General features: G+C 49.6%; 1 protein-coding gene and 1 non-coding gene across 8 annotated transcripts; one reads left to right on the plus strand and one right to left on the minus strand.

The window, feature by feature from the left end:
* Nucleotides 1-1,604: 1,604 nt before the first annotated feature.
* LOC117998816 lies at nucleotides 1,605-1,752 on the minus strand. The gene has a single exon (XR_004676091.1). It is a non-coding gene; the product is annotated as a U4 spliceosomal RNA (small nuclear RNA).
* Nucleotides 1,753-5,663: 3,911 nt separating this feature from the next.
* Nucleotides 5,664-25,428, plus strand: PRXL2A (peroxiredoxin like 2A). 7 transcript variants are annotated; one of them, XM_035023059.1, is made up of 7 exons: nucleotides 5,664-5,776; nucleotides 8,255-8,364; nucleotides 16,059-16,238; nucleotides 18,149-18,240; nucleotides 20,933-21,073; nucleotides 21,747-21,911; nucleotides 24,686-25,428. In XM_035023059.1, the coding sequence occupies exons 3-7, from the start codon at nucleotides 16,061-16,063 to the stop codon at nucleotides 24,797-24,799; spliced, it is 690 nt and encodes a 229-aa protein (XP_034878950.1). In that variant the 5' UTR covers nucleotides 5,664-5,776; nucleotides 8,255-8,364; nucleotides 16,059-16,060; the 3' UTR covers nucleotides 24,800-25,428. The 7 variants fall into 7 exon arrangements, with proteins under 7 accessions (XP_034878950.1, XP_034878975.1, XP_034878956.1 ...); XM_035023084.1 differs by having other exon boundaries at nucleotides 5,684-5,776; nucleotides 16,076-16,238; XM_035023065.1 differs by having other exon boundaries at nucleotides 5,684-5,776; nucleotides 8,255-8,356.
* The last annotated feature ends 235 nt before the right edge of the window (nucleotides 25,429-25,663 follow it).

Below are 25,663 nucleotides of genomic sequence, written 5' to 3' on the forward strand. Positions count from 1 at the left end.
ACAGACACTTTGGAGCGCAGTCTGAGTGTCTTATAAAGTTGAACATACACGTACCATATAACCACACTTGGATATTGATCCAAGAGAAATGACAGCATATGTCCAAACAAAGGTTGTATACAAATGTTCACAGGACCATTATTTACAACTGCCAAAAAACTAGAAACAACCCAAATATATCTATCAAGTGGTAAATAGATAGATAAATTTTGGCATATCTATACAATGGAATACTTGTCAGCAACTAACAAGAATGGCATACGGATGGATGCTGCAACATGGCTGAATCTCAAAATCATTATTGTAAGTGAAAGAAGCCAGAAGTAAAATACCATCTACTGCATGATTCCATTTATATGAGATTCTACAAAAAAGCAAAACTGTAGTAAAGCAGATCAGTGGTTTTCTGGGGCCAGGGGCCTGGGGAAAGGGATTGGCCACCAAGGGGTATGAGAGAACTAGAGTGGGAAATAGAAATATTCTATATGATGATTGTGGTGCTGCTGGTACATGACTATATACGTTTGTCACAACTCTTCAAATTGAACACTTAGAAGGGGTTTACCTCAACCATAGCTTAATAAAAATTTATATTTTACTAAAACTGAAGATAATTTTTTAATTCAAGAAAAAAAAAGTGACAAGGAAATTGAGAACTGGATTGAGAAATGGGATATAACTATATAAAGCAGAGCTTTCAGAAAATTATTAGGGAACAACTTTAAATAAATACATCTTAGGGACGCCTGGGTGGCTCAGTCAGTTAAGCAGCTGCCTTCAGCTCAGGTCACGTCCCAGGGTCCTGAGATCGAGTCCCCCATCGGGCTCCCTGCTCAGCCGGGCGTCTGCTTCTCCCTCTGCCTCTGCTTGCTGCTCCCTCTGTTTGTGCTCTCAGTCTCTGTCAAATAAATAAATAAAATATTTTAAAAATACATCTTAAAACTTAGTTGAAATGAGCATTGTTTCAGAAAAATAGAATTTAATAAGCTGAATCAAAAGAAAAGTTCTTAACTGGTTTCACCATGCTAGCATAACCCATATGCCCCCAAACTTCTCAAGGACAGTGAGTTTGAGGGAGCATGATACACAAACTACCCTGACTTCTGACACCAACTACAAGTTCAGAGACCCCGAGACCACACTTGTGGTTGGTAATTCACTCGAGGAACTCATAAACTCACGGAAGCTGTTATGTTCATGGTTATAGTTTTGTATAAGGAAAGGATACAGATCAAAATTAGCCTAAGAAAGAGATTCAAAGAGCAGAGTTTAAGAAAGTACCAAACTCAGAGCTTCCAGCTGTCTTCTGTGGAGTCATGAACAGTTACTTTTGCAGCAGTGATGTGTGACAAACACACACAGAACACTGGCAACTGGAGAAGCTCACCCAGGCCTTGGTGTCCACAGTTTTTGTTGAGACTCAATCATGTGAACCTGATTGACTGCTCATGTGACCAACCTCAGTCTCCTTACCATAAATCCCAGTGTTACTCTCTGGCTCTACCAATTTTTAAATTCAAGCCAAAAAAAAAAGGGGGGGGGGAGTAAATTCATACCATGATTGAGAAACTACAGCTAAAGCAGAGTTTTTAGACAATAGCCATATTCATTTGAATTACAATGACTTTATGGTATATTTTGATATTTGGTAAGGCAAATTTTGCCTCATTGTTCTTTCATGTATCTTTCAATTAGCAATAATCGCGCCTCGGATAAACCTCATTGGCTACGATACTGCCACTGTGCAAAGCTCTTTCATGTATCTTTCATAACTACTCTCAGCCATTTATGTTTCCTTATAAAATCTGAATTCTGTATTAGTTAAGTTGCATTCGGTTACAAATGCACATTGTTTATGCTCCATGAGTTAAGTTTAATTGCTGTATAAAAATCTTCCAAAAGATTACATTACGGTTTGGCACTCAAATGAAAAAGTTACTGTGAATGAAGAAATTCATATAGGCAGCAGTGGAACCTAAATTTAATATTAGTAAAGGAAATTTGTCATCAGAGAAATTACTTCATTTTTCTATTTTCTTGCAAAGCAACGATCAAGAGATTTAAAAACTAAGAAAGAAAGTTATACCCACCCCCACCCCAACCCCACATACAGATAAAATCTATTCTGTTTTGCTACTAAGATGCATGCAAAAGGATTGTAATGTAATGGAAAATTTGCCAAATCTCTTGACATAGATAAAATAAATTCCAAAGCAATGAGAGGTAGTGTCATCAATTCATGTGTTTTCAAAGACTATCATTAAGATGTCAAACATCTATTTATCAAAACTTCTTGCCAACTTTGAGCAGAAGACAATAGTGGAGCACTCTTTAAGAAATGTTCCATCACCAGTGTTCCTAACAGCCAAAGGATAATATTGAGTGACAAATGCAAACCTCAGTGACTCGGAGTCCAAAAATGATAGAAAAGAGTTAGACTTTGCCTGTGAGACTGCTTTGGAACACCTTAACACCTTTATTTCACTTCTACTTTCCCTTTTAAGTGTGCATGCAATGATGCACGAGATGGAAACTAACCCAGGTTAGACCAATCAGAGTACGGCAGTACCCGGCCACAGCGATTGGCCAATCAGAGTGAGGCTCTGGGCTTTGTTCATTCCTGGGTCAACTGCCCCTCCCCCTACTGGATCTTGAAAGCCATCCTATGACCACAAGAGGAACCAGCCCTAACATGAAACCAACACATGGATAACATAAAGCAGAGAAGCAGAAGAACCTGGATCATTGGTGACATTATGGATCACCTCAAGCCAGTTTGAGTTCGGTTTTCTGTTTCCTGCAAATCAAAGTTGCCTAGACGAATGAAGCCTCAGTAAATGTCAAAGGATAGAGCAAATGATGATGAGTGGGGACGCTTGAGGCAGCCTTAGTTCCCCAATCTGGGGACACAGTGATCCCACCATCCAGCCCCCAGTCAGTCATTGATTCACATGGTAAGCCATTGGTTATGTCTGTTGAGGACTCCCCATAGAAGACCCTAAAGGCTTGGCTGTGAGGCACACTGTGTAAGTAGGGCATCTTTATATTCTTTTTAAAAATCAGGAAGAGTGGGAATCAGGGATGTTGGCAAGTGAAAAGATATTTACAGCTGATATATGCACATTGTTGTGGTTCATACATTTCTAGATCTTGATTAGACTTTCATATATCCACAGAATGAGAATCTGGGCCTGATGAAGTCAATGAAGTCAAGCACCCATTTTTATTTTCACTTTAATGCCAGCTGCTTCATAAACTGTTCTCACTGAGCCCAGACATACTGCAGGACCAATCAGCTTAAAAAATTGTGTTATATTGCTGGCATGGATCGCTGCTGAGCGAGCAGATGAAGCTAGCTGAATCTAGAAGTAGCTGTGATGCTGTAAGAATCACAAGTCTTTATCCACATCTGCCTCCTGCTAGCAATGTTTTCTGCCTGTCCTGTGGGGTTTGTGAAGGACAAAACACTTTCCTAGCCCCTGTCAAAAGGATAACATACCAAAGTTATAGAAGTTGTCACAAAGCCAGTCAATCTTAATGTCTACTCCCTTAAATTCAAAATCTAGGTTATTTTACGGTCTTTACAAAGCTAGAATTACTTTTCTCTTTAAAACTTGGCAGATTGGTGTTTTTGTTTTTAATCCTTGAGCTTTGTAAGTTTTCTTTCCTGTGCCTACTTGCCCATAACTTATTCTTCTGCTCTGATGACTGCTTTTTAATGAGTTCAGCCTGTACCTTCTTGGACAAATCAGGAGTGTGAGGAGTGTGTTAATTAGCTATCAGATCTAGCCTGGCTTTTGAAGTTCAGAGCTTTGGAATGCTACAGAAGTGTAAATATAATCATGGCTTTTTGCATTTGGTAATTATATTTCAGCTGAAACCTCAGGGAGCTTCCCACCTTGGGATTCTGCTGTCACTGACTCCTGAATGGTTCTGTCATTAATGGCCAGTCTCTGGGGACCCAAACCCAAAGGAAATGTCTTCCTGTTTTGTTCTGAGTGGCCCTTCTTCCTTGCAACCTTCCTCACTGTTGACCAAACATCCTATTTCAGGATGGAGAAAATGAACCTTCTTCCCCTTCCCCTCATGGGGTGAGGAGGAATGAGGCAGGAGCGAGAAAGTTCATCTGGGGGTAAATTGCCTTCTTATGACTATACCCAACTTGTACCAAATTATACCAAATATTATGGGAATTCAAATCAAATATCTACCTACTCCTGCAAGAAGCCTGCACGCTCACCTAAACTGATCTTTCTCACCCTCAATCTAGAAACACCCTCTTTTTCATAACACTTCCCAAGTATGTCCTGGTGCTGGCCCTGGGCCAGACTCTGGGGTCCCATAGATGAACAAAAGAACTCACAGTCAAAGGGCGCCTGGGTGGCTCAGTCGTTAAGCGTCTGCCTTCGGCTCAGGTCATGATCCCAGGGTCCTGGGATCGAGCCCCACATAGGGCTCCCCGCTCAGCGGAGAGCCTGCTTCTCCCTCTCCCACTCCCCCTGCTTGTGTTCCCTCTCTCGCTGTGTCTCTCTCTGTCAAATAAATAAATAAAACCTTTAAAAAAAAAAAAAAGAACTCACAGTCTGGGTCAAGGAGAGACCTCTTGAATAGACCCTTTAGGTCCATAAGCTTACAAAGAAACTGGAGACCGATTGGGAAGTTAGGGAGGTAAATCAGGGAAGCCTTTGGACTTTGTACACCAGTAGGTGGTTCCCAGGTGAAGTGGGGGGAAGGCATTGCAGGCAGATGGTCACCCCTGACAGGTGGGCATGTCAGCCCTGCTTTGCTACAACATTCAACACTGTGACTGATCACCCCGTTGTCCTAATGATATTTTAAGTGTTGTATTGTGAGTTCTTCCTGTCTCAGAAAAGGTGTTCTTCCAACCGCCTACTTTCATAAAACAGTGTGGACACTTAACATATGAGGAGTAAAAGAATGAGTGAATGAATGGATGAGTAAGTGTAGGCCAAACTAGACCTTGTTACTCAGACTCCAAGAGGAGCCCGACAACATCCCAGGAGCCGGTGCTCCAGGCCACTAGGCACTATCCTCTGCCCAATGGCTAGGATTTGGGGGTGAAAGAGAATGTGAGATGGGGTCAGGGGCTATCAATTCTGAATTTGTCCCTAAAGCTTGAAGGACACTTATCGGAATGCGTCGGTCGTAAAGATTCCTCATCCCTATGCCAAAAAGAAAAAAAAAAGTCCATAAAAAAACTGCTCAAAAAATCGCTGAGCTGAAAGGTGTCTTCCGCCCACGCCTACGGGGCAGGTGCTTTCAGATCCAACTAAGGCAGTCCAGAGCCTCCTTTTGCTCCAGGCAGTGCCCCTAACGAATGAGTCAAGGGTCTAGGGTCACCACTCGCGAAAGACTGAGCTACGCTAGCGCTGTGAGAACGAGGGACCGCAGGACCGCAGGTGGACCTGCCCGAGAGTCGCATTGGGTCGAAGGCGAGCTCGGCACCGGGCGCAGTGCCAAAGAAGCGGGACCGCTGCAGAGCCGGGGCTCCTCCCACAGGGGGCGGGGACCTGCCGGGAGGGGGGGTGGAGTCCGAGCTCCTACCAGAGGAGCGGGGCTGGTCACGTGGGAGAGGCACGGCGGCGCAGGCGCCAAGGAGCGCAGGCGCGGGGGCCGCCCCTCGGGCCCCTGGGGCGGGGTGGGTTTGGCCCACTAGCCTCCAGGCGCCGGGCCCCGGAGCAGGGGGGCGGGGGAAGGCGGGGCTAGCTGCACGCGCGCACATGACGTCCGCGGGGTGAGCGCAGCCGCGGCGCAGGTGAGGAAACCGAGGCAGGGCCGGGTGAGCGAGGCCCGGTCGGCGGTGCGCGGGTGACCCCTCGGGCGGCCCCAGAGCCGGCAGGAAGCTCCTTCCGAGCCGGCGGGGCGCGGCCGCACCTGCGGCGCCTCAGGCAGCCCCCACCACAGCCGCGCGGACGGCGTCCCTCCCGCCGCGCCGCGGTGAGCGGGCGAACCCCGCGTTGGAAGTCCGAAGACCGGGGCCGGCGCCGATTTGACTGGCGGAGAACCACCCCCCTACCCCTTCCCCGTCCCCGGGCTTTGAGTGAGGCCCGTGACACTGACCTGCCTGAATTGTTGGGACAGAGAACTGAGAAAAGGACTCTGCCCTGGCGCGTCCTTTCCGCCGGGCCGAGCCTGAGGCGGGCCCGGGGGCTGCCTGGGGGTAGCGGGCGGAACAGCCGCAGGTGAACCGGCAGGAGTCGAGGGACCTGGCTCCCCGGCTCTGCGCTTGCGTAGGCTCTGGGCTTCCATAGGGGCTTGTGTTTTATGGGGCCACGGTTTTCTCGGAATCTCAGGCACCTGCTCCCTCCTTCCCCTAAAAGTTACACACGCCTGACAGAATTGGAAAGAGTCCAAGTGTGCATTTAAAATCCCGGTGCTGAAGTCTGGGAATGAAAAGACGGACAAGGCACCGATCCGACAGTCTCGAGGTTGTTGCGGGGGCAGGGAGGTGAAGGAGAGGGAGAAAAAAATGGTCAAGGCCCAGCCTGACAAGGGCTCTGGGGAGGGAGCACACCCAGGGAGTCCAGAAGCTGGCCTGGGGTTCAGACCAAGCTGACTCTGGGCCTTTTTTTCCTTCCAGACCATGCTGTTTCCGCAGCTCAATTACTTAGACTTCAATTTAGTGGTGGTGGTGTTTTTAATTTCAGTGTATTTTTCTTTGAACTTGGTAGATGATTAAAAAAAAAAATCACTTAGGATTCATTTTAAAGTGCATTGTCCAGGAACCTGCTTGGATGCTCCAGCCCAGTTCTGGAGTCCAAGAATTGGGATTCAGAATGCAAACCCTGACTCCTTGGAACATAGCCAGTCATCAGAAACCCTCCATCTTGTGTACAAACTACATTTTAGGGGCAATCATTGACTAATCTAGAAATGAGTCAGCGTTATACCTCATATTTATGTCACTCTGTAAGGTAGCTTACAAAGCACCATCTGTGCATTTTTTAAAAAGATTTTTTTTTTAGAAAGGGAGGGAGGGGCATAGGGAGAGGGAGAGAGAGTCCCAAGCAGGCTCGGCCAGGAGCCCCAGACAGGGGCTGAGCTGAAACCAAGGGTCGGTTGCTTAACTGTCTGCACCACCCATGTACCCTGCATTTAATCATTTGATTGTTACAACTCTATAGAAGGTAATTTGGGAATCATTCACATTTTACTGTTGGAAAAACCGTGCCTTGTCCAGGTTCTACAACCGGTAGGAGTTTGATGTAGATTTTAGTTATTCTTGGCGTGGCTCTTCCCATACACCCCCCTCCCCCCATAAGAGCATGCATGGCATTGAGATCTTATGCATTGTTCCCTAGGGGTACAGAAGACATTTCTGATGATTGCCTTATCGGCTTGTGTCACTTAATTGGTTCCCAAAATTTGATTAGGACTAGAATTCTGGGGCTTGAAACCCCAGGCTCTGTAAGTATCTCAGAAATAAGGCAGCTCTCCTGCCAGCCAAATTCTTGCCTCTGTGAAATGTTGAGCTGAGAGACTCCCAAGTCTCCCTCTCCTGAGGCTTGTGTGGCAACAACTGTCCAGAGGCTGGGGGCACCAGCCTCACCTCTGCGCTCAGTGGCCTTTGGCACAGGGAGGTTTCAACTGGGACAGTGCCCTTTGCCTTCCCTGGTGCTGTTAGTGCAGAAGGCATTGGTGACAGGCACCGCACGGAGGATGCATTGTAGAGTGGACAGCTAGGCCAGAGGGGCCTGAGACCAGCCAGGGTTCCCTCCAGACCCAGAGTTATGCCCAAGGAGGCAGGCCTGTAGTAACACAGCTGGGGTGGCACAGCTGGAGAAGTTCAGTGTTTTATGTTCTTCAGATGACCTGCCCTCAAAGAACGAGTGAATCTGAGTCCCGCGAAGAAGAGAAAGATCCTGCCTTAAATTCTGCAGCACTAAAAAATAAAAGTGTCCTGCAATATTTTATTGTGTTGTAGGTTGCTCTTGTATATTCTTCCCGACAACCCCTCAAAGTTCCCTTCTTTTTAGGAAGGAGATACTGAAGGACAAGGTGACCTCTCAAAGAGCAGAAATCCACGGTCTTTTGTGGTATTACCCTTGCCCTCCCACCCACACCCATATAACTTGACAGGGCTGGTGTTCTGAGCCCAGTCAGGAGGCCGTGCAAGTGAGGGGCAGAGTAGCCACATATGTTGGGGGGCTGTAGCTTCAATCCCTGAACAGAGGATTTGTCTTTGTCTCAAAGTTTCCCAGTAGCTAATTATGTCCTCTTGTTCTACTTTCAGCATCTGTTCAGAACTTCCTGACTCTGGCATCTGAGAAGACAGCTGGGCCAGAGCTGGGCAGACAGTTGCCCCAAGGAGCAGAACAGGAAGTTGGAGACTGAGGCAAGTCGGTAAGAGCTCACTGCAAGTGGCCAGGTCTGTAGTCCTTGATGACAAAGGTGGGTGGGAACGCATCCCCTACTGCTCGTGGGGCCCTGGGTGTGCATGTCACCAGGCTGCTAAACTGGCATTTTTAAGCCTGTCCTTGTATCATCCAGGATCGACAGGACCTTGTTACTGTGGGGAGGAGAGGTGCAGAATGGCCTCTCAGCTGAGAACGGGCAATGTGACCCTTACAAAAACATTTGGCTTTGCACTGTAAGCTGCTTGCAAAGCCCTGGGCCTGGGAAAGACTGGTGCTGTCTCTAGCCACAGATTTCCCAGTCCCTGTTCAGGAGCAATTTTGCTTTTAGCCTTCAGGCCAGCGAACGGACTTCAGGAACCACCCCCCCACCCCCGGTCTTCCTGAACCCTGATCCCCCACCCCTACCCCACACTGTTCCAGCTACTGCAGGAGTGCCCAGTGCAGGATAAATAACCATGGATTGGGGGTTGGGAGACCCAGACCTGAGTCCCAGCACAGCCACTGACCAGCCCTACCCCCATGTGACCTTGGACTAGATAGACCCTTCTCTGGGCCTTAGTTTCCTCATTTATCAGTGAAGGAGGGGCTGACCAGAGCTCTGAGGGAAGAAGAGGGGACAGGAGAGCAAAGAAGGAAGATGAAACGTCCCTTCCAGCCTCGTTCACTGAGGGCTGGAGGCAAGGAGGCCCATGTGCATTCTTAGTTTCCTTTGCCTTCCTCAGCACCCCTCTCTTCCTTTTGGTCTGTCTCAAGCCAGCTCATTCTGGCGAGGGAGGATTCCCTGGGTGGGGCTGGGCTGGGCAGACGTACCCTCTGTGTATAGACTACGATGCTGTCTCTACTTGTTTGAGACATGAATTATCCCACTCAGTGCTGATACTTTGTTTTACGAAGACTTATCAGTTCCTACCCAGAGGCAGCTCCTTGAACAGGCAGGAATTAGGCCTAGGGAAGCAGGGAGTGAGCATGTGCACATCCCGCAGGACAGCGCTGGCCGCACGTGCTCAGATTGCCTTGCCATTGAGCAGTGGGGCTAGGACCCAACCCAAGATCACCTAAACCCCAGGCTTGAGTGTTTGATTCAAGGTCAAGCCAGCGCTGTCCAAAATTACTTTCTGGTACTGAGCTGAAGTTGGGTACCTCCAAATCAGTTCCAACATGGAGTTTAAAGAATAATATTCAGATAATTTCGTTGGACATTGATGGCCTACTGATGAGCAGGATTTGTGTTAAGTGCTGGGGGTAGCAGCCGCTGCCCTCAGATTGCTCCTCCATAGTGTGTACATAGACACGCCAGTAACTAAAGTACACTGAGTCTATTTGCTTGTGCGGTGTGCAAAGGTACATGTGCGTTTCCACACGCACGTGCTATATAATCAGAGGTGAGGGAACAGTTGATAGTGGGGCTCTCAGGAAGACACTTGGGAGACAAAGTGTTATTTGTGCTGGGCCTTCACATCGTTGGCATGCGGCAAGGGGCATCCTGGGCAAAGGAAACAGCACAGCAACGGTTCAGAGGCCTAACAAGACATGTTACGGTCCTTGTGCGTGGCGTGGTCAGAACGCTGTGATGGGCACCGTCGGCCGTGCCGAGGAGTTCAGAGAGCCCAGGACCAGGCAAGGATGCGGGCAGGTTGGGTTTCTACTGCCACTCTGGCTGCAGTGTGGAGAGAAAGCTGGAGAGGACCTGGCTCTGGCCAAGCCTGTTCTGTGCTTAGCAGAGTGGACCAGCACGGAGTAACAGGGGCCTCGGGGGGTGGGGGGCAAACATGTTTTGGAGGATGGATGGAACTTCCTGACTGATTAGAGGCGGGCAGCGAGGGAGAAGGAGCGGGCTGGGACTCTCAGCTTCTGGCTTGAGCAGTCGGCTGGGGAACTCCAGAAGAAACACTGACTCTAAGTGGAGGTCAGTGTTGGTCATGGTGCCACAGAGATGACCTCCAGAACCCCCAAGTGCAAACTCTGAGTCAGGAACAGCAATCGGAACCTGGAAGTCAATACCAAGGGGTGGGAGTAAAGTGCTGGAAGTAGGTGAGGTCACCCAGGAAGGGGTGGGGTGAGAGGAACCACTTAAGTGGAGGAACCAGAAGTCAAGGCAAAGGGGGGTAAAGAACAGATAGCAAGTACCCTTACTCTCAGTGGTGCCTGCTGACTTCTTGGGTGTGGGGTGATGGATGGGGCAAGGAGCGGGCCGTAGAAGGAGCCACGGAGAAAGGGACATCTCTCTTTGATCTCAGTTAGTATGACATGTGGACGGTGTTAAGGCCTTCACTTCATTCGTCTGCACCGGAAAGCAGGGAGGGTCTGTTGGCACTTGATAAATGTTACAATCTGCATGACTGCAAATGACTCAAACTTTGTTCAGCTATCTGAAGGGCTGGGGGCCTTGGCAGCTCTCCATTTTGACGTTCTGGAGATTAAGTATTAACCGCTGAAGGAGCCCCAGGGTTTCTGGGTAGCCTGGTCCTGCCCATTGTGTGAGAGAGTGAGCTTGGGGCCATAGGCGGGACTCCAGAGCCCCGCCTCCAGCCCTCCCCTGCAGCCTGACTCCCGCCTGCTCCTGCTGAGTCGGCCTCTTTGTTAGCAGGAGCGGAGTGTGGTCGCTGTGAATGGTGAGTGCCCTGCTCCCAGGTTTGAACTACGGAGGTTGGGGATCAGGGACTGGGGCGGGAAGTGGCTTGTGGCATTCTGGGCTGCAGGGAAGAAGCCCTCTGGAAACTGAACTGGAGCGGGGAGAGTTCTGATGGGGACCCAAGAATGTGCAGACTCCAAAGTGAGCTGGTTTTGATAGACCCCCATGATGGCACTGGGGTGCTTTAAGGAGCCTTCACATTCACCTAGTCCAGTCCCATCATTTTGGAGTAGAGGAAAATGAGGCTGGAAGAGGGGATGACCCCAGCTTCGCCTAGGGAGCCCAGTTGGGTCTTGTCCCCCTCACCAGCATGCTCTCCCCTCACCAGAGCTGCCACTCTGAGCGGCCACAGCTGTTGTTCGGCTGTGCTCTTAGCATGCTTCACCTTCTTCTGTGGGAGAGGATGAGACCAGGTAAGTCCCACGGTGGGAAACGAGGGCTGTAGTCGCATCAGGTGGGGGCGGGCTTCTGTAAACGACCTTGCTGTTACCTCTCGGAGAAACTGACCTTTTCCTTAACAGATGAGGCTAGGAAGGGGAGGACAGAGAAGGGACATCTGTCATATGGTAAATTTCCTTTAATGGTTTGGCTGTATTTGGTGACCGAAAAAACAAGTCACTCTTCTATTTTTTTTTTTTTTTTTAAAGATTTTATTTATTTATTCATGAGAGACAGAGAGAGAGAGAGAGAGAGAGGCAGAGAGAGAAGCAGGCTCCCAAGGAGCAGGAAGCCCGATGCGGGACTCGATCCCAGGACGCTGAGATCATGACCTGAGCCGAAGGCAGACGCTTAACCATCTGAGCCACCCAGGCGCCCCAGTCTTCTATTTTTAATGCTCTTTAAGACAAAGGGGCATCATGCCCCGTGACCCGCAGAAACCCACAAATGAATGTGTGGGGAGGCAAGGTATGACAGTAGAAGACTGCAGCTTTAGAGTCCTAGTGACCTGGGTCCCTGTTACTGTACTGCTGCCTGTGGGCTCTGTGACCCTGGAGAAGTCCTGAACTTCTCCGAAGTCAGTGCTGTCCGCTGTAAAACGGTAATATCTGCATCAAGGACTGTTGGGTGAGTGAAACTAGGCCCTGAGCATCAAGTGACACTAAATAAATCCCTCTCTCTCCCAATAGCCTTAGAGGCCCCTGTGAAAATGCTTTGTTCTGTTGAGAGAGGAGGGTCTCCCTCCCCTCCCCACTTTTTGTCCTGGGAATAGCTGTGGTCCAGGAGCCTGAGTCAGTCTCACTCTGCAGCACGTTGCAGTGGTACATGCTCCAAGATGGGCCAGGATGGGAACTGCTTCGTAGCTCAAGGAGGCTTGGCTGAGGGGCTGGACCTGCACGTTCTCTAGGTGTTTCCAGGGGTGAATTTTCACCGCTAACCCCAGCAGAAGAGCCAGCTGCTAGAGGTCCCCTGGCGTATGTTCACGGAGAGCCCTGACTCACCCCTGGAACTAATACTGCTCTCACATCTTAGTGCTGCTGGGGCTGAGAGTGAGGTTCACGCTCCTTAAAGGGGTGATTCTTTGCTCACACTTCCTGGGTCACAGCTCGAGGTGGGAGTGGGGTGGTAAACAATACCCACATCTTGTATTCTGGCTCTTGAACATGAGGGAGAGGGGTTGGGGGCCTTTGGGACAAAGAAGTTTGCATTCTCCAAGTGCCTTGAGCACTGATATCCACCCCCCCCCACCCCCCCCCAGCCAGCCTGGCCTTTCCCAGGCTTATTCAGCCCAGGCAGGGCCTAGCCCTTCCATTCTGCCCCCCTGAGTCCCATGCCAGCCCCAAAGCCACTTCCTTCTGGGTGTTTCTGTGGCTTCCCAGATCAGATGGAGCTGGCTCTCATCCCCATAGCTTCATGTCCATACCTGGCCCAAGCTGCCTCCCCTTTCCACTTGAATTTCTGTTATCTGTGTGCTAGGCCTGTGTGTCCTTGAGGATTGTGTTTCATTTAGTTGTCTGTCCTCCCAAATTGCCATTTATTGAACAGGCCAGTGCTGAATAAATGATTGGAAATAAATGTGGAGTCTAGTTGAGTCCTGTTCCCTTGCAGTCATGAGCAAATAGGCTAACTGGTTGTTGGTGGGAATATGGAGCCTGTTGGTCTCTAAAGCAGCAGTGCTGTGTTAGGAGAATGTGGAGCTGAGTGTAAGGCTCTCTAGGCTTCCCGCAACGCATTCAAGTGTTTTGGGAGTTGAAGCGAGTCCTTTTGTAGGGTAGACGTAAGCTGGTCTGTGTGTGCTGCCGCAGAAATGTTATCAGATCTGTGATCAGAGCCCACATCATCTGCTCCGGAATCATACACACATGTCAGAAATCCAGGGATGTTTGGGGCGTGTGTAGAGGTGCAGAAATTGTTCCAGGCTCGGGGGAATCTCCTGTTTATAGCACACAGGTGAGAGCTGTGGTTGTTCTGTGAATACCCCTAATTATTCTGTGAGTTATAATTGAGTAATGTGTAACTTTGCCTCGTAAAAGAACTGGAAGCCAGCCCGTGGGCTGGAAGGTTCTTTCCTGCTTGGCCCAAGAACTTGGGTTCTCCATGAGTCATCATCCTCATCGTTCAGTTCTATTGAATTCACTTGTGTGCACAATTTTGGAGAGCTCACTGTGTACCAAGCAGGCACTGTGCTGGGCATGGCAGTTCAGAGACGAACTGAGGGACAGAGTCAAAGGTAGATATGTCCACATCTTGTGTGGACCACACAGGAAGTGTACTGGGTATGAGGTGTCTCTTGGGAGTGGTAGCGAGGGTAGGCAGAGCATCCAGGAAGCCTTCTTGATGAGCTGTCAGAGTCCTGAAGAACAGAACCGATGGGGTAGGACATCCCAGGAAGAAACATGGAGATGGGCTCACCAAGAGCCCCGCTGTCCCCCATAGTGAGCTGAGAAGGGAAGCGGGAGGGCGCAGCTCTCCCAGGCCAGCCTGCCCTCATCACTGGACCTTATTCTGCGGCTTATGGCTAACCAAGCGCAAAATCCTGGATTCTTTGCTCTGAGACAATGCTTCTCCAACTTCCTTGTGCAGGTGAACTGCCTGCCTGGTCTGATTAAAATGCAGCTGATGATTCCTTAGTCCTGAGATAAGGCATGAGCTCTTCCCTTCAATGTGATGCCTGTGCTGCCAGGTCAGGAGGCCTCAGTGAGAAGTGCCGTTGTAAGAAACTCCTCTCTCTAGCTCCAGTCCCCTCCCTCAGAGGTGCCCTAGCCGCACTCCTCCCCCACCCCCCACCCCCACCTCCCCTTCCTTTTCCCCTTCCCTGGTATGCAGATGCCAAATTCCTCTTTCTGCAGTGTTCTTTTCATCTGGTCATTCCTCCTCCCCACACCCCTGCCTGGAAGACCCCTTTTATTTCTTAACTCAAATCCGAACTTTTCCTGCTGGCCTAACACAAGGTTGGCCTACCCTCTCTTCCCAAAGTCCTCACCACCAGATTACTCCCAACCCCACCTTATGGCAGTGGGTCCCTCGAAGCCCATCCTGTGGCAGTGGCATGTGGATTTCTGGGCCTTTGCTTAATCCTGTGGAGAAATCCTCTCCCCAGCCAAGTGCTGGAGGGGAGACAGAAGTCTTTGGTTGGGGACACACACATACACACTGGGTCTGTTCCCGGGGACCTCTACCCAGAGTCATGCTGGTACTTAGGGAGGAAGTCCCCAGTATAAGACCCTAGGATGGCTGGAGGGCCATGGCTGGAACGGAAGTATTTTAAGTAGTTGTCTGGAGCAGGCAGTCTGGATGGGGTACCTGCTGTGGTCCGAGGGACCCAACTAGAGGAAGCCTTAGGGAGGCCCTCAGGAGTGAGCTGGAACAAGGCTGGATTCTGCAGGACCTGCCCGGGACTCCACTGCAACTGCAGAGCCCGTTGGCCCATGCAGACGTCTTTCGCAGCCCCTCTGAGGCAGACAGACACCCAGCACCGTGCTCTTTGTTTACATAATGCCTGCTCTCTGGGCCCACTCCCCTTCACTCGGCAGACGTCTTTGTAGTGCTAGGCACACCGGGCAGAATGTCAGATTAGACACAGGTGTTTACTGGTGGCCTTCTCTGTTCAACTATGTCGTTCAATAGCTGCTAGATTTTCAGGGGATATTTACTTTTCTCATCGACTCTGGATTTATGTATTGCTTCTTTTTTTTTTTTTTTTTTTAAAGATTTTATTTATTTATTTGAGAGAGAGAGAGAACACATGAGAGGGGATAGGGTCAGAGGACGAAGCAGACTCCCTGCCGAGCAGGGAGCCCGATGCGAGACTCGATCCAGGGACTCCAGGATCATGACCTGAGCCGAAGGCAGTCACTTAACCAACTGAGCCACCCAGGCGCCCCTGTATTGCTTCTTTTTTGATTTTTGTTTTATTTTCACTCTGAGCCTGTTTTATTTGTGTAATGAATGAAACATAGAGCTAGTCTCAGTTGAGAAAGGTACTGAGATTGCCTGCCTACCAGGAGTGAGGCCCCGCTGGGCACTGCCTGGGGACTGGATGAATGGTAGGGTCTCTGTTTCTGAGGGATTCACAAACTGAAGAGGAAGAAGGATAAGATAACAAAACAGTGTGATTGGTGTTCTGAGTATTTCTTGATCAAAGAAGAAAAGGCTGCCCCTCCCCCAGGGAGGTGATAGTGGAGACTCCCAGACTATGAAGGAAAAGCAGCCACTGAAAGGGAGGAGAAAGGAGAAGGAGGCTGCCTCCAGGGGGCCCAGCATGGACCCACCACAGAGCTGGGAGGCCACAGCCCAATGGGAGAAGAACGGCAAGAGAGGCATCTCAGAGCGCTGTCATTTCTCTGTTCTCAGCCTGACCCACGAGTGAGCTCCCTGGGGCAGGAACCTCCACATGTCTGTTATTTCCCCAAGCTCTTGTGGCAGCAGGTGCTCAGCGGCCCTCATCTGGTCCCGGTCCTGTCATCTGCTCCCGTCTCTGACGCCGCTGCTCCCTTCCCGTGCCTCTGGCCTCCTGGTTGGCTGCCCAGCCAGAGGCTTGCATGGAGACCAGATTCCAGCTCTCTCAAAGTGGGGGCAATAACATCTTCTTCCTTCCTCTCAATCTCCAGAAATGTCTTTCCTCCAGGATCTGAGTTTCTTCAGCATGGGGATGTGGTCCATTGGCGTGGGGGCCCTGGGGGCGGCTGCCTTGGCCCTGCTCCTGGCCAACACAGACGTGTTTCTGTCCAAGTCCCAGAAAGCGACGCTGGAATATCTGGAGGACATAGACCTGAAAACCCTGGAAAAGGGTAAGCAGTGACCCCACCGGCCTCAGTACTTTTCCAAGGTGCTGGGATGCACTTACTCATTTTTTTCCCTTATAAAAAGTCTCTCTCTCTCTTTTTTAATTGAAAAGGCACTATAACAACATTAGGAAAAATGCAATAACATTTTTTAAATTACTGATAAGCCCATTACCCTGACACAGCACTCATTTTTATTTTTGCACATTCCTTTCCATGTGTACATAGTATGCAGTTGGGATCTTACTGGATACCATGTTTTACATTTTAGCTCTTTCTTATCAAAAGCATTTTTCACTTTCTGCTGTTGTCCCCTGGATCTTCGCAAAAAAGGAGCTCCTGGGTCAAATGCATTTGAGAAACACTGTGTATCCAATTCCATGTTCCTGATGCACAGCACAGGCGCCTGCTTATTGAAATGCCGTGTCTGGACGGTTACTGGTACAGCCATGGGTGGCCCTCACCTATGGTGCCACACACACAGGGCGGGGGGTGGGGAGCACAAGGTTGCACTTGTAGAGTGGACCTACCTGTCTCCCTCTTGGGGAGCCCACCTGGAGTCCCTGCGGGACAGCTGAGAGCCACAGATTTGCATGTGGTTCCTTGGCTGCCTCACTGTGTGCTCTTGGCATGGGCAGCTCAGTGATGCCAGTGGTGTGGCTGCAGTTGGCATGAGTTTGGTGAAACTTGGGGCTCACTGACCGGGTGGTCCCCAGGTTGGCCCCTCAAAGGGAGGCCATGATCACCTGTTCGGTAAGTGAGGAAGCTTGTCGAGGACAGGCAGGCACTGTGCAGACTTACGGCATAGGTCACCTTCATGGAGGACTAAGAAGTCCTGTGGAGAGACCCCTGTTTGGCTGTGTTCAACCCAAGGTTTTCCAATCTCATTCGATTACAGACCCCAGCCCGCTCCTTTTTTTCCACATAACATCCCACAGGGACACGGATTCCTCTGAGAAATGCTATGACAGTTAAGAGTTGCTACTTGCTGAGCCCTCACTAAGTCTGTGTTCGCAGATACTGCGGTGGGCATTTTTCTACCCATCTTTTGATGCCCCTGCGGCCGCAGTGGAGCTGCTGGATGAGCAAACGTGCTCTAGGCCACCTCACTGGATGCAGGCCCTGTCTGACCACGGCCTGGCTTGAACTGCAGAACCTCAGTGCCCTGAGGCATTTCCTTGCTGGGCATCTTCTACCCTATCTTGTAAATAATAGTGCAGTTAACATATTTAGGTTAAAACTTTTTTTCATAAGGGGGCACCTAGGGTGGCTCAGTTCAGTTAAGCATTGGACTCTTGATCTCAGCTTAGGTCTTAATTTTAGGGTTGTGAGTTCAAGCCCTGTGTTGGGCTCCATGCTGGGCGTGGAGCCTACTTTAAAAAAAAAAAATCAGTTTGGGACACCTGGCTGGCTTAGTTGGTGGAGCATGTGACTCTTGATCTTGGGATTGTGAGTTCAAGCCCCATGCTGGGTGTAGAGATTACTTAAAAATAAAATCTTAAAAAAATTTTTTTTTGTAGAAATTTCTGTTGACCTATTCCCAATGAATACTTTTTTTTTTTAAATTAGGGTTTTTGTTTTTTTTTAAATCAAATTGCAAGATCTCTTTCAGGTTTTGGGCATGTATCTGCCCTAAAGGATCATTATAGTGTTCACTGGTACCAGCAAAGGAATTTGCCATTTTTCCAGAAATGTTCCAGTTTGGGATGTTCACGTTTGCCAATAGATTTTGATGGGGGAGGGCCCTTTCAGGTATACAGTGGGGTCCTTCCTCTGAACGGTGATTAGTTCCTGTCTGTGTTTCCTGTTTGCTGTTTCCAAGTCGTTTGCTAGGCTCGTGCCGTTTATGAGCTCCCTCATGGTTGGGGCCAGGCTGGGCTGGGAGGAGAGAATACTGACTTGTCTTTTCTCCCCAGAACCAAGGACTTTCAAAGCAAAGGAACTCTGGGAAAAGAATGGAGCTGTGATTATGGCTGTACGCAGGCCAGGCTGTTTCCTCTGCCGAGAGGTGAGTACGTCAAGGCTCTGTTCTGTGGTTACTGGTACAGCCATGGGCGACCCTCACCTGTGGTGCCGCACACACAGGGCGGGGGGTGGGGAGCACAAGGTTGCACTTGTAGAGTGGACCTACCTGTCTCCCTCTTGGGGAGCCTACCTGGAGTCCCTGCGGGACAGCTGAGAGCCACAGATTTGCATGTGGTTCCTTGGCTGCCTCACTGTGTGCTCTTGGCACGGGCAGCTCAGTGATGCCAGTGGTGTGGCTGCGTTTGGTGAAACTTGGGGCTCACTGACCGGGTGGTCCCCAGATTGGCCCCTCAAAGGGAGGCCATGATCACCTGTTCAGTACGTGAGGAAGCTTGTTGAGGACAGGCAGGGTCCAGCCTTGTCACTTTACAGATAGGTGAAGGCCAGAGGGGTTTGGTGACCTGTCCTGGTCGCACAGTCAGTGGCAGAAGACCTAGATTCTGAGATCTGCCTTGCCTGAGGGAAAACTGGGAATGAGACAGCATTGCTTCTCACGTGGTGGCGTTGGCCCTGTCCACGTGGTCTTCCTCCTTCCTCTGGTTTTCCTCCCTCAGCCTGGGGCCTGCCTTTCAGCCTTGAGCTCTCTCTCCTGCTTGTGTGGCTGGGCTAACAGAGAATGTACTCACATTCAGAGCACGTCAGTGCCTGTTGTCTCCCCCATGTATCCCTGGAAAATACAGCTTGTTTTACGGAGAAAGAAGCGGAGGGACAGAGGTTGTGACAAAGCCACACTGCTGTGGGGAGGTGTGTTAATTTCCTGTTGCTGCTGTAACAAATTATCACAGACGTGGTGGCTTTAAACAACACAAATGTATTAGCTTACACTTCCAGAGGTGCGAATTCTGAAAGTGGTCTCATTGGGCTAAAATCAAGGTGTCAGCAGGGCTGCCTTCCTTCTGGAGGCTCCAGGAGGTAAGTGATTTCCTTTCCTCTTTGCTGCTAGTGGCCATCGCACTCCTTGGCTCATGGCCCCTTCCTCCATTTTTACAGCCAGTGATGGCTGGTCCAGTCTTTATCCTATTGCATCACCATGTCGCTGGAAGGACCCCTGTGGTTAGAGCCACCCAGATAATACAGGATGGTCTCCTTTAAGATCAGCTGGTTAACAACCATCTACTGCCTTAGTTCCCCCTGGCCCTGTAACAAAACATATTCACAGCTTCTTGGATTAGAATGTGGATGATTATGCTACCTACCATGGTATTATTACTACCTACCATGGGTATTATTCTACCTACCATAGGAAAGTGAGGCCTTAAAACTCAGGGCTTTTGGTTCAAAGTCTGTGATGCCTTCAAATACCAACAAGGAAGCCTGTTGTGACTTGATTTCCCAAGGCCAGTTAAACCCACAGGATCCCAAGAGCAACTGCCCTCCCTAATTACAACCTGCTGGCCTGTGCCCACTCTCTGCCTGGCAGAACATTTTGTGAAAAACCTGTTGGATGGCAGTCTGTATTATTTTAGTGACCCAGACCAGAGGTGTAGGACTGAGTTTCCACTTCATGGCTTTGTGCAGTGACACACCAGGGTACAGAGTCCAGGAAAAGGGAGTAAATCCTTTCATCTCACACATAGGTGGTCTTTGGCCACAGCAGACCTGTAGTCCTCTCTGCTGTAGGGCAAAGTTTGCCACTCACTGAAGCTCTTGATGAGTGCATCGTAAAGGACTCTGCTTCATTAGCTGTCCTTTTCATGTGTTCTAGAAAATAAACAAAAAATTAAATGTAGTTGCTACCATACAGCAACTTACTTGTATTAGAGTTAGGTGGGCTGCTATTTCTTTAATTCCGACACCAGTCGTGAAAAATTTGTTCTGAACAGTGAAGCTTTACCAAGACACATGTAGTTTCCTTTCTTCATCCAGCATGTAATTCATGAGAGTCAAGGATGTCTGTATTTATCAGTCCAGCCGCATTCTCCCTATTACCCATCTTCACCTTCAGATCTTTCCACATGGTATCTGGTACCTTCCGTGTATCCAGCCATGTGCTAGGCATGGAGGGATACAAGAAATGGAAGACACGGTGTCTAACTATAAGACACATTTGGGAACTTAAGTGACTGTGCTCAGCTTGGTGATCACACACAGACTCGGTTCCGAAAAAGTCTCCAAGCAGAAAGATTGGATATGCACAGAGAACTGGGGCTTTCCTCCAGGCTGGATGAACCAGGGAGAACTTTCAGAACAGGGACCCCTTTCTGGAAGGTGGGATTTGAGTGGGAGAAAAAGAAGGTTGTTGAGAGAAGGCGTGGGGGCAGCTATTCACACGGCCCAAATGGGGTTTGTCTCCTAGGCTTTGCTGGTTTGGTCAGATGCAGGGGAGGGGCATCGTGGCTACATGTGGAGGGCCGTGTTTGGGGGCAATCTCTCAGTTACTGGATACCCCCCAGGCCATGGTTAGGACACCCATAATAGGAGCCTTGCCTCCCCTTCCCACCCTGGAGAAAACAAGAAGCCTGGGCTGAGGAGGGGGCCTGACACCCTACAACTGTGGCCCTGGGCCCAGCTGGGCCAGGCTCTGCTGGGCTCCACAGGCCTTCATTGTTCCGGGCGTCTTGTTGCTTTTGTTCTGCATTCAGTGCCAGCCCCGCTCTGGGTCTGCAGGGGAGCGGGCTTTGGCCAGCTGCGGAACCACAGCAGTGTGAGCCCCTGATGTTCCCTGTCTTCTGCAGGAAGCTGCGGACCTGTCTTCCCTGAAGCCCAAGCTGGATGAGCTGGGGGTCCCCCTGTATGCAGTGGTGAAGGAACAAATCAGGACCGAAGTACAGGACTTCCAGCCTTATTTCAAAGGAGAAATCTTCCTGGATGAAAAGGTGCATCTCCTGTGAGCCTGTTGACACAGACTGGTGGGGACTGCTCAGGTGTGGAGAGCTCGTTGGCCAAGGGTATGTCTGGCCTGGAGCTGGAGGCTGGCCTCTCTTTCGGCTGCCCTGGACGTGGAGGAGCTTGTGCAGCCCTCTGGGCAGAGTGTGATGGGACACGTGACAGGTGTCCTCTCAGTTATTACTTGAGCCCTTCCTGAACTGTGACCTGGGCACGGGAGCCTGGGAAATTGCTGAAGCCCCGCTGGGTTCTTGCACCATGCAGGCGGGGACCAGCACAAGCCCCTGTCCCTTACTTCATTGCAGCCATATTCCTTTCCCCTCTGCTCTCACCTGTGCAGGATGTTGGGCTGTTAGCACCCTGTCGGGCACAAGAGCCCTGTGTGTGTCTAGCAGGGGGTTAGAGGCAGAGTGGAAAGCTGCATATCTGTTTCCCGAGCGTGGGCCTGTCCTGGGATCGGAAGTTGGCCTGGCAGGGTTCTCTCTGCCTGGGCAGTTGAGAGTGCTCTTGAATGGGAGCTGTGTGGGGGTTAGGTTGCGGGGAGGACATGAAGCAGCAGGTTTTGGGTCTTTGAGAATGAATGCCCTGTTGGGAACCTTTCCTCCTCGGGGAAGGCAGGCAAACAGGCTGCTCCAAGGGGCTCTGTCTTTCTTGCTCCTGCAGAAAAAGTTCTACGGTCCCCAAAGGCGGAAGATGATGTTTATGGGATTTGTCCGTCTGGGTGTCTGGTACAACTTCTTCCGAGCCCGGAACGGAGGCTTTTCTGGAAATCTGGAAGGCGAAGGCTTCATCCTTGGGGGAGTTTTTGTGGTGGGATCAGGAAAGCAGGTAAATTCCTCATGTTCACGTATGGATCTGTGGGTGTCTGTAGGCACAAGACCCCAATGTGGGGAGTGACCTTCCCTACTTGGAGTCTTGCAGCCTTCCTTCCAGAAAGCCAGGGAATGTGAGGAAGGAAAAGAGAGGGGAATTACCCTTTACCACACATCTGCTCATAGGCCACCTCACACTCGAATCTCCTCACTCATCACAGTAATGTCCTGAGATGGTCTGGGGGTTCTGCGGGCCAGTAACTGGGGACTGAGAGGTGTGGGTGAGCACACGCCTGCATCCGGGTTTCCTGATGTCAAGTTCTGTTTTCGGCGCTTGAACAAAAGCGTTGTTTTTATTCTTTCAAGAACTTACTCCCCTGCAGTTTTCCCAGGTCATCAGGGATGGACAGTAGAGAAAAGGAAGAGGAGAGAAGGAAGAAAAACAACCCGAATTAGGGGGAGTAGCAAGGAGATGTGGGGGAAGACAGCACTTTCCCCTGTGGGGTGCCGCTCTGGAGAGGTAACAGACTTCTCCGCAGACAGGCTGCTCCAGGCCCTGGCTCTGAGGCTCCAGGGTCAGCACAGGGACCCTGTGGGCCCTGGAGGCAGGTGGGTGGCAGCTCCGTGTTGACTGTGGGCAGCCTTGAGCTGGGGGGGCTCCCCTGTGCTGGAAGGCAGTGCCTTCAGATGCCAGAGCAGGTGTGGGGTGAAGTAGATGCAGTTTCAAGGGCCCGACAGGAGGACCTCGAGACTGATGGCCTGACCTCTAGTCGTGTCTTTCCCAACTTTGGGCATCACATTAACACTAGGCCTCCTCTCTAAAAAGACGGTATTATTTACAATGGTGGATCTCACTGCTAACGTTAATAATTGCACACTTCTCTCAGTTTGGGAGGAGTAAAAGCTACTAGGAATAGAAATCTTTCAATTTTAAGTTCTTCTAATCTCTTCCTTTTAAACCTTGGTAGCTGCTGTTGCTTGTCTGTATTAGAATCTTACATGGATTGGTGTATGATATAATACAAACCTATTTGCTTCCTTTCTGGTAAATACACCAAAATGTCTTAGTGATCATGGCTGCCAGTGAATGCCTGCCTTGTTCTGAGCCCTCATGTATACCATCTCATACCTTCCTCACAACCAGTCTGGGATGTTAGGGATTTTTATTCCCATCTACGTGTAAGGAAATGAATTATGAATGATATGAAATAACTCCGCCAAGAGATACACAGCTGTATCTGTGGTAGTGGTACAGTGGAAATGGAACTCAGGAACTCAGACACGTCCTGCTCCAGAGATCCCCACCCTTCCCCTGCCCAAGGCCTCTCCTCAGCAGTGGTTCCCAAAGACCCCTTCCAGATGCCCTTGTGCTTGGGCAGGCCCCTTCCCGAGACGATCAGTCGCCCAGCCTCTTCTGGCCCTGGCGCACTGGGATCTGGAATTCCTCCGTCCTCCCTCACTCTTGCCTTCCCTCAGCCTCTGGGGCAGGGCAGAGCTCGCTGGCGGCCTTCTCTTGCCTGCCAGTGACTCATCTGGTGCTCACAGCCCCCCAGCCCGGCTGGCACATTCCTGGTGCTGCTAGCTGTGTTGTTGCACTTCGTTGGTGCTCCCTGGAGCGCAGCCTTCTTCCTTTCTGGTGGCAGGTGGAGTGGCCTGGCTGAGCGGCGGGACCTACCTCCAGGATCCTGGAAAGCAGAGTTTTCGCAGTCCCCCGAGTCAGCTGCCACTCAGTGGGGATTTCCTTTGTAATAGTAATCGTTAAAGCACGCTTACTTTAAAGAAGCAATGTGTTTTCAACATAGAAGATTTGAAAACGCAACAGTAGAAGGTGAGGAGAGCCGTTCTGTAAGCTCAACCACTGTGCACAACCCGCCAGAACAGAACTGAGAAGCCTCTTACTGTTTTTTTTTTTTTTTTTAGAAAATCTCACTAGATACTCTTTTTTCATTTAACGGTGTATCATGAACATCTCCTATGTCATTATATATTCTTCCTTAGTATTTTTAATGTCCGCATACTGCTTTATTAGACATGTAAATATAGTTTCCTGATCTGCTTCCCTGTAGTCACCTCATTGTGGTGGGACTTTTTGGGTTTTTTAAAAAAGTCTTCATAAGTAATTGTGCAGCAAACGTATTTATGGATGTTTGTTTATTTATTTGTTTTGTTAAGATGAACTCCCTGATGTCCTGGGTTGAGGAAGTTTTTCACAAGTGTTCCTCAATACTGATCTCAAACACACTATTTTATGTTTTTTACCACTTTCGTGTACTTTGGTGTATCCTCTCTCTTAGAGCATTTTGCTTCACTGTATCAGGAGCGGCCTCTGCTTTCTTAGGAAAACTAAGTCAAGAGAGGGTGTGTCTCCCTTTTCAGATGGTCAAACTCTGACCTCTGAGCTCCACTTGCACACCTCGAGGCTTTTCTCTGGAAGCTCATCCTCTGTCAGCTCTCTCTCCGCCTGGCGTGGTCTTTTACTTCACCTCTACGTGTAGACACGTGGCTGCCTTCCATGCTGTATCATCTGTGAAGCCTTCCCTCATCACCCCATTATACTGCCCCACGTAGATGTCCCTCCTGACTTCCTGCTCCCACAGTGCTGCTGGTACAGCCCACCCATTGTGATGTGACCTTCCCTGGTCCCGTTTTGCCACCAGAACTGAACCCCTCGGGAGCACAGCCAGGCCTGACCCAGATCTCTGGCCCTGCTGCCCAAGCTGCCACTCAGTGTCTGTCCCATGAATGAGTGACTCAGAGTGAGGACTGATGTTCCTTCTTGTTTCCTTTTAGGGCATTCTTCTCGAGCATCGAGAAAAAGAATTTGGAGACAAAGTGAACCCAGTTTCAGTTCTGGAAGCTGCTAGGAAGATCCAGCCCCAGACTTTGGCTGCGGAGGCAAAGTGATCATGTGAAACTGCTCAGGGATAACTAGGGGCACTCACCTGTGTCCTGGGATGTGCTATATCTCCACTCATGTCCCCAGAGAGTTAGAAACCCACTCATGCCATATTGTCAGTAGAGATCATTAACGTATTTTAATACTGTGCTCTCTTTAGGCCCAATAAGGCAAAATAGTTCCCAGACAAGACTGATAAGAATCTAAGAAACCAGTGGAGGTAATTTCAGCTAAAACCTGGAAAATATGAGGCTTAGCCTTGACTGCTGCACCTCCTTAAAACGTACGTGGCGTGAGTGACGTCATCGGAAATGGCTTTTATTTTCATGTTTTCAAAAATCTAAGAAAAGTTGATGATTGACTTGAAGATTCAGGATATGAAGGCTTGGGGCTTGTGTGTTCTCTATTAACGACCTGTTATACAATGTTAAAGTAATACGCAAAGGAATTTGTGGGCACTGGATGGCTTACTAAAAGTAAATTATGAAGTGAAATCTATTTTTTCATCGTCTTCCATTCTAACCTCAGAGGTTTGTTTTTCTAGAAGAAGTGATCATGTCTGGCTCTAATAAAATTATGTATCAGAAATTGCCTGTAATACAAGTTTTTCTGATAAAACTAACAATAAAAATATTTACCAGAATCATGGCTGAATTTAAATCTTTGGTGCCAAAGACGTTGAGCGTGAAAAATCCGGGTTCTCCACGCGTATGAGGTAAGGGGTAGTGGTGGGGGAGCCCCTCTAGTTCTCATGCTCTAGGAGGTTTGCAAGTGACCAAAGAAATTCATCCTGTCGTTCGTGTTAGTGATTTTGTTGTCTTCCCTAGGGAAATGACGGGTTTTTAAAATTGGTAGCTGCTTTCCTACTGATA

The sequence above is a fragment of the Mirounga leonina genome, unplaced genomic scaffold, assembly GCF_011800145.1.
Source record: "Mirounga leonina isolate KUSES-001 unplaced genomic scaffold, KU_Mleo_1.0 Mir_114, whole genome shotgun sequence".
Lineage (NCBI taxonomy): Eukaryota > Metazoa > Chordata > Mammalia > Carnivora > Phocidae > Mirounga > Mirounga leonina.